Source organism: Argentina silus (genome assembly GCF_951799395.1).
Source record: "Argentina silus genome assembly, chromosome: 7".
Lineage (NCBI taxonomy): Eukaryota > Metazoa > Chordata > Actinopteri > Argentiniformes > Argentinidae > Argentina > Argentina silus.
This window is the reverse complement of record NC_139661.1, coordinates 11,295,963-11,308,348: the sequence shown is the minus strand read 5'-3', so window position 1 is coordinate 11,308,348 and position 12,386 is coordinate 11,295,963. Positions and strand designations below refer to the sequence as shown.

General features: G+C 41.5%; 2 protein-coding genes across 4 annotated transcripts; both read right to left on the bottom strand.

The window, feature by feature from the left end:
* Positions 1-97: 97 nt before the first annotated feature.
* On the bottom strand, positions 98-3,895 carry LOC310807618 (B-cell CLL/lymphoma 7 protein family member A-like). 3 transcript variants are annotated; one of them, XM_083674164.1, is made up of 6 exons: positions 3,767-3,895; positions 2,929-3,010; positions 2,683-2,776; positions 2,396-2,584; positions 1,228-1,331; positions 98-1,090 (listed from the first exon to the last, which is right to left on the bottom strand). In XM_083674164.1, the coding sequence occupies exons 1-6, from the start codon at positions 3,799-3,801 to the stop codon at positions 1,016-1,018; spliced, it is 579 nt and encodes a 192-aa protein (XP_083530290.1). In that variant the 5' UTR covers positions 3,802-3,895; the 3' UTR covers positions 98-1,015. The 3 variants fall into 3 exon arrangements, with proteins under 3 accessions (XP_083530290.1, XP_083530288.1, XP_083530289.1); XM_083674162.1 differs by having other exon boundaries at positions 3,756-3,883; XM_083674163.1 differs by having other exon boundaries at positions 2,411-2,584; positions 3,756-3,883.
* Positions 3,896-4,777: 882 nt separating this feature from the next.
* On the bottom strand, positions 4,778-11,933 carry cfap251 (cilia and flagella associated protein 251; the record flags this gene model as incomplete). Its single annotated transcript, XM_083673303.1, has 20 exons — positions 4,778-4,926; positions 5,065-5,166; positions 5,346-5,574; positions 5,744-5,887; positions 5,987-6,077; positions 6,243-6,406; positions 7,190-7,304; positions 7,499-7,683; positions 7,821-7,994; positions 8,125-8,276; positions 8,404-8,654; positions 8,732-8,920; positions 9,076-9,278; positions 9,576-9,634; positions 9,697-9,778; positions 10,065-10,145; positions 10,366-10,474; positions 10,570-10,679; positions 11,315-11,455; positions 11,640-11,933. The coding sequence occupies 20 exons, from the start codon at positions 11,931-11,933 to the stop codon at positions 4,778-4,780; spliced, it is 3,024 nt and encodes a 1,007-aa protein (XP_083529429.1).
* Between the last annotated feature and the right edge of the window lie 453 nt (positions 11,934-12,386).

Below are 12,386 nucleotides of genomic sequence, written 5' to 3'. Positions count from 1 at the left end.
TGTAATATAAAAAAATATAGGAACCTTTTTTATTCATAAACGCCCCTAGAGGCAAACGTTATGGAGTGCATCTTTATGCATACACATTGAGGTGTTTGGTTTTTATTTCAAACAATATTTTTACATCACAATCACTATTTGTGGAATAAATAAGTTAAACCCAACTCAAACGTATAACACTAATAAAAGAAAATACTTTCTGTAGGTTAACTATAACACCATTTGTATGTTGGGCTGTGGGTGATGAGAAAGCATCACTCTTAGCCAGGCCGACATATTTTGCAAGCAGATGTGAAAATTACAATATTGTTTAATAATCTTTACCTGTACATAGTGTTTAATGCCAGCACTGCTGGACTTTCATGAGGTATTCAAAGAGCAAGATCTAACCAAGTAACCTACATTCAGTATGGGGTAATTAAGTAATTTCTTTCCAGCACTCAAAAGTATTAGCAAACACAAAAAACAGAGCATTTGGTATAAAAGAGTGAACATAGTATACAGGACATAGAAAATCAAATCTAGCAGTACACAAGTTATCATTGTTCTAGCAATTTAAGGCATAGAACCAATCTGGAAGTATCCTACAGTCTGCTACGGGAGGTGCCACTAACTGAATACTTATTTTAGTAACATCAACTATTGCTAAGCTGTAAAAGTAAGTATCACATTTTACAACAGCAGCAGATCATAATAGGATTCAAAAAGTGTATTGACCCTCCTGAGTAAAACAGTAAACTGATCAGAAATGTGTGTACTTTGATAGGAGAGTGAAAACAAAAGTAGCAGGGGTTGATGGCAAAATGTAAGATCTTGCTGCTGTTGTATCATGCAGTTTAGGTAGACGTTGCACCATTCAACTGATCATCCTGGATCAGTTTCAGTTTCAAATTCATTTTGAGGAGAGAGGTGGGGAGACTCCTCTGGGACCAGTGTAGAAGAAGAGACAAGTGAAGACACAGAAGGTTGAGGACATGTTGAAAGGTGGGGCAGTTGGTTAAGAGGTCAGATGAAGTTAAATTTCCTCAAAACTAGTTGATGAAGATTCTAACTTGCCCCTCTTATTTGAAGGAGCACAATCTTCAGATTCCTGCAAAAATAAACAAATAAACATAGAAAATGTGTTAACAGAATCAAAAACAACTTTACAAATTCTAATTTGTATTAAAAAACATATTCAAAGATGCAACGAGTGGCATGCTAGTCTTGGATGATGAAGGGGAGGACCTGAGCAGTGAGAGGAGTGCCTGAGGAGGGCTCACTCTCTCCTGTGGACTTGCAGTCTCTCTTGGCTGCACTTATGGTTGTAAACTCTGAATGGTGACTCTTTCCTGCAATACAAGAAAGTCTGTCTAAGCATGGGTTGACAATACAGAGAACAAATAGATTTAGATTGTAGAAAAGCTATATTTATTTATAAAAACTTGGGGTGTGCTTGATTAAGCTTGCCTTGAATGCAGTGCTTGCATTTCTGAGACTCAAGCACACCTCATGTTTTTCTGATATTCAAATATGCATTTTGCCCAGGTCTGGTAGAAGTGTTTGTATTCTACTTTCCAGAAATAAATCTTGAAATAAGGAAGAATGCCAGACATCCACTTCACAACATCCTTGAGAAAGATGTTCATATGGTCAGTTCTATCCAAATTCTTCACCAAACCTTTTGGCAAATCTGACCATGCATTATCCATATTTACTGCATCTTTGTCTTTAAAGGCCTACATTATTAATGTTGATGTTTTTTAGCTGATATGACATCCTGGTGCTGCACAATGTATAATGATCCAAGTCCAAAAGTGGCCATTTAGGTCAAAGTATGTGTATTTTGTGCAATACATTCTATTTTCTTAACTCCTGCTGAAGCGATTTCCCACATGCTGTGATGTATATTTCATATAGGCTAGCTATAGAGCTCCGGAGTGTGACATGGTTAGCCTGTTTTTAAAGTTAGCGCCCAGAATCAAATATAACCCCCTGAAACCCCTTCACCGGCTTTTTATCACTCAGTGCATCCGTTCAAGTATTTTTTTTCAAGAAAAGCCATAAAAGCAAAACTGGCTGGCGTGGGCCTTTCATTGTCTTTAACACAGTCTTTAGACTATGTAGACACATATTTATTGTATGCATGGCTTGCATTCTATAGGGTTTGGATTTTTCCTGCTAGTCAAATTGTTTTTTGAAAGGTTAGAATGCATGGCACCAGAATTTATGTTTGTAATGTACAAATATCTATGTCTTCTGAGATGATGAAATTATAATGTCCAAGTGGATCAATATAAATCAGTTATATTAGTTTCAATTAATCTAGAACAGAATAAAATAATAACAACTCAAAATAATAATAGGCAAAGATAATGTTGCTTAGTTAAGTTGACACTTGACTGTGCTTAGGTACCCTCTTTTGACTGACCACTCTTGCTGTCTGTGCTCATCTGCTTCTCTTTGTCAGGGCTCTGGTCACTCTTGGCATCATTGCTGTCACTCAGGGAGGTTGCCATGGCTTCCTGGGCAGGGCTAGCACTGTTGCTAGTCTCCTGCTTCAAGGGGGATGAGTCGGCAATGGAGCTCTGGTTACTGTTATCATCTGTGAAATACAGAGTGACGGAAAGATGATCAATATAACTGTAATTTCAAAAGAACATCAGTTGTTGGTCAGTTGCAAGTTGCTCCTCATGCCCTTACCATGCATGTCCATCATTCCAGGAGAAGAGCTGTTCTCTGGTGTGGTAACCTCTGATCCATACTTGACATCCTTTCCCCTCTTCTTTTTGCTCTTCTGCAAGAAGTATTCATTATTAATCGATTTTATCTCAACATATTTCCATTTTATCCTCCTTTATCCACTTGATAAATGGACATTTTTACTTTTCCTGGAGCGGCAGTAATAGAAATGCAGGCTTGGTGCCCCAAAACACCCAATGAACTTACATCATCTGACTTGGGTTCGGCCACGGGCACCCACTTGAAGATTCGCAATGATGTGTCTCCGACAGTCACCCATTTCTTCTCCCTGAAGCACATACGGCATATGAGGAACACCACTAGTTGTTGGCAACTGATGCATTGTGTGCATTATTCCAATAAAAACATAATAATGCCTATTTCCTATGATTAAACACTTCAAAATGTCGACAGGGTAAAACTATTCCGATTTTGAGAATTATCACACAAACATAGCTAACAATCAATTACTTAAAGTAATAACAATGTTTCTAAACTTGATGCCCATTTATACATTTGCCAACTTTAGAGTTGCCATTCACCCTTGAGCCCCCCGCCCAACCCATCACCCCCCTCCTCTCCCTTCCCTGGGCCCTTGTTGTCCTGGCCTAGGACACACAACGAGCGCTAAATTTAAACCCCGGGAACAAAACAATGTCACGCACTGTCGTCGAAATGCATCCCGCGGATATATTTCACAAAATTCCAGTCGTACATATAGCTCTCTCCAGCCGGTCCCCTAGTATGTTAAAACAGCAGAAGGCTTCATGCGACCGCAACGAAATGGCTTCTACTCACAAGATTTTTTTTATGGATAGGATATGTTTTAAATATCATACAACTGTTTTCAGCAGCCACCTTCATCACGGCGCGATGCGCAGCACACCTGGGCCGAGGTATCATCCGTTCAAATTCAAGTGTAGCCTATTCTTTCGTTTCATTTGTTCTTTCTTCTCCTTGTAATGTCCCTCCTCCTCCCCCACTAGCATAGCTGCTGTCTGGTCTTAGAAAAAGCTTAAAGTTTTCCCTCTTACCATTTTCGTACTTTCTCAACAGCAGCCATAACCCGCTTGATGTCATCTTTTGCCCTGCTCCGTGTCTCCGCGCGTACTGACCTACCCGACATAGCTGCTGCTCACGGTAAAATATTTTACCTCGCCGGCACTGTAGTAGACACAATGCAAACACTCAACAGAGCTCTGGGAAGTAACGCGCCTGCGCTGAACGCAGCGCAGAGATCACGCAAAGTAGCCATTGAACGCACACATTTGTGTGTTTTGCCAGCCAGCAAGAGAGAAGTTGCACTATTTCACCCGAAATATATGTATGATCTACGGCGGCGCAGTGCTACCAACCACAAAAAAGTCCTGTCGTTTTCATGAGATCATTATCACGTTAACACGACATAACGATCACGTTAATACGAGATAATTAAAATACCTGATCATATAGCTTACATACTGTAGTGATGATTTAATTCCACTGGGTTTTCACTTGATCGATTCACTTGCATGCCTGGTTATGGCACAATTGGTAGAATTAATTCAGTTGACTTCCTTCTTGGCTTAAGACAGCGAAATGTTACTGTCCTTGAGCAATGTAGACGGTATTTCTTTTTTATCAGTATGGGTACACCATTTGTTTAAGTAAGTGAATCATCTATCCATCAGTCATCATAAGATAAAGTAATCAATGCTCGGACCAGGGGCCATAGGCAGTCACAATACTAGAAGAAGGACTTTTTTTTATTAACTGGAGAGAAACTTGTACTGGGGGGTAGTAGGGGTGAAGAGGTCTTTAGGAGGGAGTTTACAGCCAATATATTTTTTATTTCTCACATTGAAGCAATTTAAAGTGGATTAACACAATAAAGCAAAAATAAGTTTATTGTTCACCATAAATCATGTGTTGTTTTCAACTCATCTTTATTTGTAAATCATATCCCAAGTATTACATATAATACGCAGAAGCTGTAGAGGGATTCAATTATGTGTATGGACATATTGTAATAGTTCCCAACTAGACAAGTCTTTTACAGACCCAGTCACTAACCCTCTTAGAAAACTTCAGACCCTGAGGGTGAAAACCCTCTGCCCTCTTGAGAGGAAGGAACAATCTCTCTGGTGAAAATTGGGAAGCCCAGTATATCACTTGCAAATGTTTCCATGGATATCTCCTCTGGGATCTCAGTTGCCGGCAAGTCTCCTGAATAAATGAATGAATACACACACACACACACACACACACACACACACACACACACAGTTTTAATGGGTGACTGTGTTTTCTCATCACATTTTAGACACTGCTTTGAGCTGTATCTCTAAGGTAAGTGATACATACCTTCACATTGAAAGGTTCCAAGCTCAGATCTGCCTCCCTCTGGATTGAGGCCTAACAGTGTGGTGAAACATTCTGCCAGCTCATCCTCAGTCATGTGCTCCCCTGAGGTAAAGAAAATGATGTTTAAAATAAAATACCAGCTCTGCCCTAGATCAAGTGAAAGTAAAAACAGAATGCTCGCAAGATGTAGATCAAAACACGCCTCTGGACAGTATGGAAATAAACAAATGTGGCTGAGATGCCTGACTAAAACGATGTGCGGATACATAGCCATAACATACCCCTGGCCTGGAGGAATTCCAGCAGCTCGTCCCTGTTCACCACAGGCTCTCCTGTCACATAGGGGTCACCCAGGACCTGGAATGTGCAAAGGAGCTCCTCCCTGGAGATGCCGAATGCTGGCCGGTGGTTGACGTACAGTTTAATGAACTCCTCCAGGTCAATGTCTGTCACATATCTCCCTGTCTCAGCATACCTGCTGAACTTGACCTCGTTCTGCATGTCCTCTAGCTAGACAGAGTACAATAAGAATGAGCAGTGCATTCTGTTTTCGTTACCATTAAAATGTGCTGTAGCTGGGAATATTAATATCATTGTTGACGAACTGAGGGGAAAACTCTTAGATGGATACAAGCTATTGATCATATATTGAGTGTTGGTTCATTGAGGACACTTGTACCTCTTGCTCTGTGGGGAAGAAGCCCAAAGCCCTCATAACAAAGGGCACCTCCGTCAGGGGGATACGGGTGGACACCTGTCGTGTCTCCATGGAGTTGATACCTTGGTTGCGCAGCTGACAGTAATAGAAAAAGTCCTCCATTTCCTAAGGGAAAACAAAAGTGTAAGAACACAGAATAATCGTCCAACAATACACTATAAAGGTAGGTAACTTGTTGCTGTAGATTCCAGTAGTTTTACCCACTCTAAAAAGTTCCCCATCTCTCCCTCCATCCAGGACTCTGTAAAAGGGCATCAGGTCTTTTCCGCCCAGGGCAGCAGTTGCCTCTAATGCACTGAGCATGCAGTAGAAAGAGAAATTATTAAAGTATTCGTATTCTACAGGACAAAAACGTGTCACTCAGTAGGACCACACTGACAGTGTCATAGGAAAATAAATCAGTGTTGCCTTTTACAGTTGATCTTTTAAATATCACCTTTTCAGTCAAGGATTCACTCACTTCAGACTGATCTCCCATGAGAGGACTGTGCAGTCAGACCCCCCTGCAGTAAAGACATATCGACCGTCGTAGGAGCAGGCCAAATCAGACACTCCTGTCGGGTGGCAGATCAGAGCAGATGACTTGTGGGGATTCCCATCAAGAGGCAGAATCTGGACACCCACCTTGAGAAACAACAGAATGATATTGAATCAACTCTGAATACTAAATCAATAATCAGCATTAAAAGCATCAATATTCATAGATGTATATGTATATAAAGATACGACTTGACCTCTTGAAACACTTTTAACTATCCTCTCCACCCACAAGAGGTGATCTAACCTATAATCCTACCCAGTTACTGTCATCCAAATATACTGCTTTACCTGTTTTTGTATATATTTTTACTCTGACTCTGCTTAATGTGCAGGGGGAGACTGTTCCACAGATAAGTGCCAGTGTAGAAGAAAATGCTCATTGCAGTTCTATATACCCAGGATTTTGCAAGACATGACAAAAAAATAAAAATTACACCTGACTGCAGCAGCCATATCATTAACATAGATCAGGAACAAAAGAGGCCCTAATATAAACCCCTGGGATACTCTGCAGGCTATCTCTCTAGCCTCTGATAGAATATCACTGCATACTTGTGTTTTTCTATTCAGATAAGATTTAAACCAATTTACTACTAACTCATTTAAACCCATACATTTCATTTTAATTAAAAGAATGTTGTGGTCAACGTTGTCAAATGCCAATGGAATGGGCTGCTCTAAAACTGGACTGTAATTCATGAAGTAGTTTGTGTTGAGAAGAAAATCCTAAAATTTATTTAAAAACAAGCTCTCAAAAACCTTGTATATTGACATGAGAATAGAGAGGTCTGCTATTTCCAACCTCTTTTTATGGAGTGGCACTACCCTTATTGGTTTTGCTAAGACTGGGAATGATTCAACACCTACCTTATCTTTTGTGATGTATGCAAGGTAACGGGAGCTAGGGCCATGGTGCTTTGACTTTGGAAGAATGGCCATCTTTTCAACCGGAGACCCGAATGTGGGGCCAAGGAGCGTCTTTCTGCGAAGAAAACCAGGAGAATTCATTTGTGGCCTGTAAACCTGCAGCCCAATTACAATCAGTGTGACAAGATCATTCAGCTGAAAATGTAAAGTATGAAAGTACAAGATCAAGTGAATAATCATGAGTTTTTAAATGTAACGGGACTAGTCAGATAACCATCTTGTTGCAGCTTTTGATCTTTGGGCCTTCACCTGCACATCTTTGTGGTGCTGTTGAAAAGCTTCATCTTGTAGATGTCTGAGGCTGTGAGGAGAAAGTCCTCTGTGGTGAGGGGAGGGTACCAGGTCATGCAGGTGGGCACAGCACTCTGCTCAATGCGCTCTGAGCTCAGGATAAGCAGCTCATCCTCACTGCTGTTCTCCAGGTCATACTCCACCTGGGCAGTCAAGAACACACACACACACACACTCACACGACTATTCTGTTGACTACTAAGACACAGAAATTCAAAAATGTATATAAAACCACAAGCTACACGACAGCCCTCCTAGTGTGAGAGTGGGGGGGGATCACCAGTCTGCGGTCCATGCCCAGGGAGAGTAGTCTGGGTCGGGTGCTGTCCAGGTACTCCCCAAACAGGAGGTCCTTAATGGGCTTATAGTGGGAGTGGTGTCTCCCCAGGTACTTCCATCGCTGGCATCCCTTACCAGTGTGCAAGCGGAACACCATCACTGCTTTTCCAGAATCCTGATAGAGGCACAAGAACAGTGGGAAAAGCATTTAGTCAAGTGCAGATTTAACCAGAAAGTGACAAATATCACCCTGATAGTTTCCTTATTCCAAAGTTTGTATCACATCTGATTTGTTCACAGCTCACCGCTGTGGCCAGGTACAGGGAGTCTTGGGAGAAGGTCATGTGAGTGATGCAGTCTTGGCTGTTCTTGAAGCGCTCCTCTACTTCACTCTGCAGTGTGCAAGCATCCAGTATGTGGACGGCTCCGCTGGCAAAGCCAACTGCCATGTAAAAACCTGTATACAGCATGTGTATTTTTTTTACTTTTTGGGAATGTGAGATGTGAGATGTGTCTATGCATAAGCATACTGAACTTTGACTAATAATGACAAATCAAACTGACAAAGGCATCTGCTGGGTTACCTTGGGCATCATACGTGATACACTGAATCTGCCTCTCTGTCTCAAAGACCCTGCTGCAGATGGGCAGCTTGCGATCATAGTCCCACACCTTCAGGATGCCGCTGTGGCTGCCCATGGCAACAACTGGTTGCTTGGGGTGACATGCCACAGCATGTAGTGCCTCACAATGCTCGCGCAGCAGCATCTGAAGCACACCACCCTGTGCATTCACATGCACCACCGTAGAGCTGACTGTAGACAGAACAAAGTTCCTACAGGCAAGAGGGGGGTTAGAGATGGGGAGTTGGCCAAAACAGATAAGTATGTTACACATGATACTCCTTCTCACCGAATAACAAACTGCTTCGCCTCCAAAGTGCAGTCATCCAGATATCCCTGACTGCTGTTGGGTGGGACCTCTTTGGAGAAGGAGATGGATGTGATTGGGTCCAGGTTGAATTCGCTGTACCAGCTAATGAGCTTGAAGTTTTCATCATAGAATTTCACATGGCCCAGTGTGTCACCCGTCACAATGAAGCTAAGGAGTCAAAGGGGGGTATACAACAAAAGTAAGAGAACAGCTAATCACACCAGTGTCCAATATCAATACTTCAACAGTGGTAAGGGAGTCAGACTTGTCCAAACAGGAGGTTATAGCTCCTTTACTACTGATTTATGGTGTTGCAGGTTCACCTGTCTGTCAGAGTAAGCACAGTGATGCTGTCCTTCTGGAGGGGGATGAGCTTGATGGCTTTCCTGATGAGGGGTCGGGAGGTAGCAGGGCCCCTAACCATGTCCCACAGCACCAGGTTGCCTGCTGAGGTGGCAGAGAGGGCCTGAAAGCCCCTCCAGTGGAACATAGACTGGCTGAGGGTGCCTACAACCTTGTTGAAAGTCTTAGAAAATAAGGTAAAACCAAACGGAGAGCCAGTGAGAGATGGCAGTGGAGGAAGGTATGTGCTATTCCATGAATGGTTGCATACTGGAGGTACAAATGGCATGTTGAAAGTAGAATTAAATTATGTAGGTGTAGAATAGAGATGAGTGGAGTAGAGCTGTCGTTGCATGCATTATGGCATGAGACACTCCATTGAGAGAAACCCCCCAAGAAACAGTATGCTATCAATTAAATAGGTGATCCATTGACAATTTTGCTTGCCATGAAATACAATTTTAAAATTCAGTGTCCTTACCTTATCCAAGAGCTCAGGGGCAATATAATCCAGAAGTTTTTCCTGAAAGATATGACTGACTATCACATAATCTGCATACATCTACAAAAATTGTAATACCAATAAAACCGATCTTTGGTACTTGCCCTGGTATAGAATAAGACTTGGCTCTCACTGTTGCTGAGCAGCTGAGTGTGGTCATTTGGATTAAAAAGGATGTGATTCTGATAAGGAATATAAATCAGAATATGTCAGACTCACACATTTTCAAAGATATTATCTATTTTGTTTTCATTTTAAAGCTTTCTGTCATCTACTGCATATCTGGGACACGCAGGAGGGGCAATCAAGGGACAATGATTCCTTCAATACTCTTATCATCACTGAAGAAGAGTTCCAGCATAATCTAACGTAGAATTCTTCCCAGATTAAATTATATCAATGTGCTGAAATACCCAATGGTTTAAATACACTAGCCTATACATATAGTGTGAGACTATACAAGCTTACCTGAAAACCATACTCTGGTCTGAGTTCAGTTTCACACAATGGACCCTCTGTCTCAGTTGTCCAGTCCCAAACACAAACTCTCTGCAAAGAGATCAGAACCTCACTGTATGTCTTCTTGGGTTTAGCTAAAATACAAGGATGTCTTGCCTTCCCCCTTTCCTTGTTTGACGACAAATATTTCAAATGTATATTTCAAATTTGTCTAAATTTACCTTGAATGGAAAGCATCTTTGAGTATCATGAATACAATTTTCAAATTAAGCTTTTTGAGGAGCTACTGGCCCTTTACTGAAAAACTCACCTGAACTTCTCCAGCTCCGACAGTTACCAGGTGTTTGGAGTCCTTTGACAGTGCCAAAGCTGCTACACCTCCCTCAGCATGACAATCAAATAATGTCCGCACAGGAATCCTGGAACACAAGCCGAACAACTACTGTCTCAAACTTACAAATTCAAACAAACAAATCCACTGCAAATATATATGTACAGTGGAATAAAATGCTACCCAGAGTAGGAGTCCCAGATGATCACCAAGCTTTCCTGTCCTCTGTCTGCTGTCACCAGCCAGCGCCTGTCCTCACTCACGCACAAACACGAAATGGGGCTGCAGTGACCCTGTGGTAGGTGAGTTCTTGAGTTAATGTTACAAATATTATTTAATTTTTCATCTTCACCTTGACAAATTTGACATGATTAACCTCATATTAATTATCTCCAGCATCATACAGTACATACAGTGAAAACAGCCATTTTCAACATTCTGTAAACAAAAAGATAATAAAGGCCCCTGAGAAAAGTATGATGATGTCATCTGAATCGTTTATTTTTTATTTACAAAAACTACAACAAGTTTTCAGTCAGGGGGAGGGTGTTTGCGGCTATAGCTTTTGGTGAAGTACCCCTAATACTATTGGAAAAGACTAACTGGGCCCGATTTTAACGAAATCCCATTGAAGTTGAGTTTTAAAATGGTTAAGGTAAGATTTATGGTCATGGTTAGGGTTACGGTACAGGTTGAGGTTACGGTCACCCCAAGAACCCCACTTAGCATCTACCATCAAGTATTTACACTACTAACATTATACTTGACACTGCACTCCCTGTACCCACTGGTTTTTCCAACTAGCATCTGGCCAAATTTTCAACATGATTTCTTGCTGCAAGATTTTATTGACGGGAAACTGATTCTGTAGAGGTGTGGCTGTGGTGTGGCTGAAGGGAGGTACAAAGATGTAACAGCCGGGCATTACCTGAAGGAGATGCTGGAAATTTGAGGTGTGATCAAACATGACGGCAACATGGGTCCCACCATATAGGATCATCAGCTTGTCCTGGTCTTGTAGGCTGAAGACAGGTAGAGCTTGGTTCATCCCAAAGGCCCACTCCAGTGTCTGTAACCACACAGAACATTACAGTAACATGAGATGTTGGGCAAAGCACCCAACCGACAGTGCTACAGTTAGCATATTATAACTTATTTTACTTATTACAAAGAAAGCCTTGATACATTTTGCTGCTTCTAGTCAGTGATTCTAAGACTTACACTTATAAAGACAAAAAGATAGATTAATTTACCAGTGCATGGGTTTTGACCTGAGAAGACTTCTCCTTGGGTAACAATGTCATTGAGGTGGCTGTGTAAACTTGAGACACAGTTGGATCCCCAGAAATCTTAGATTTATCATCTGTCTCAGGTTTCTCATTTCCACTAACACCTTCCTCACTCGTTCTTTCACCATCCTCCTCTCTTTGACCCAGGTCCTCTCCATCCTTGTCTGGACACTGTTCCTTCACATTGCTAGTTGTGCCCTGCTGCTTCTCTGGAGGGCTTGGCAGGAGGTCATTGCTCTCTGTTCCAACTCCTGACATCACTCAACTCACCACACTCTGTTCTTTCAGATTCAGAACACATGAATAAGTGCCCCCATTCCAAATAAAATGAATTCCCCCACTCTATTGTATTGCTTATCATACTCAAGTCTAAATTGAAACACTCACAAGTACTAGGCCTAGATTTCTATGACCTGTCTATTTTTTTTAATTTTTTTATTAGGGTTATTGGCCGGCTGCTTAGTAACATTTTGTGCTTAGCTAGTAGCCGGCTACAACACTGACCGAGAAAGTAGAAAAGGGGACTAAGTATAGTGCATCGCATTGCAACGTAGAATTAATGTAAAGCCTAATCAATGTAAACCACAGCAAAAAGTAACTAATGCACTGTTATATAAATTAGCTAGATAATCTGAAATTGCATCTGAACAATAATACTTACTCCAGAAACGTATGAACCGCGTCTTGTTGCCTAGATACGCTTGCTGGTAG

Coding starts and splice junctions, on each gene's coding strand:
- LOC310807618 (XM_083674162.1), bottom strand. CDS start 3,847: ATGTCGGGTAGGTCAGTACGCGCGGAGACACGGAGCAGGGCAAAAGAT. Junction 3,011..3,755: donor GTTGAGAAAGTACGAAAATG/GTAAGAGGGAAA, acceptor TATGTGCTTCAG/GGAGAAGAAATGGGTGACTG. Junction 2,585..2,682: donor TGGAATGATGGACATGCATG/GTAAGGGCATGA, acceptor TGTATTTCACAG/ATGATAACAGTAACCAGAGC.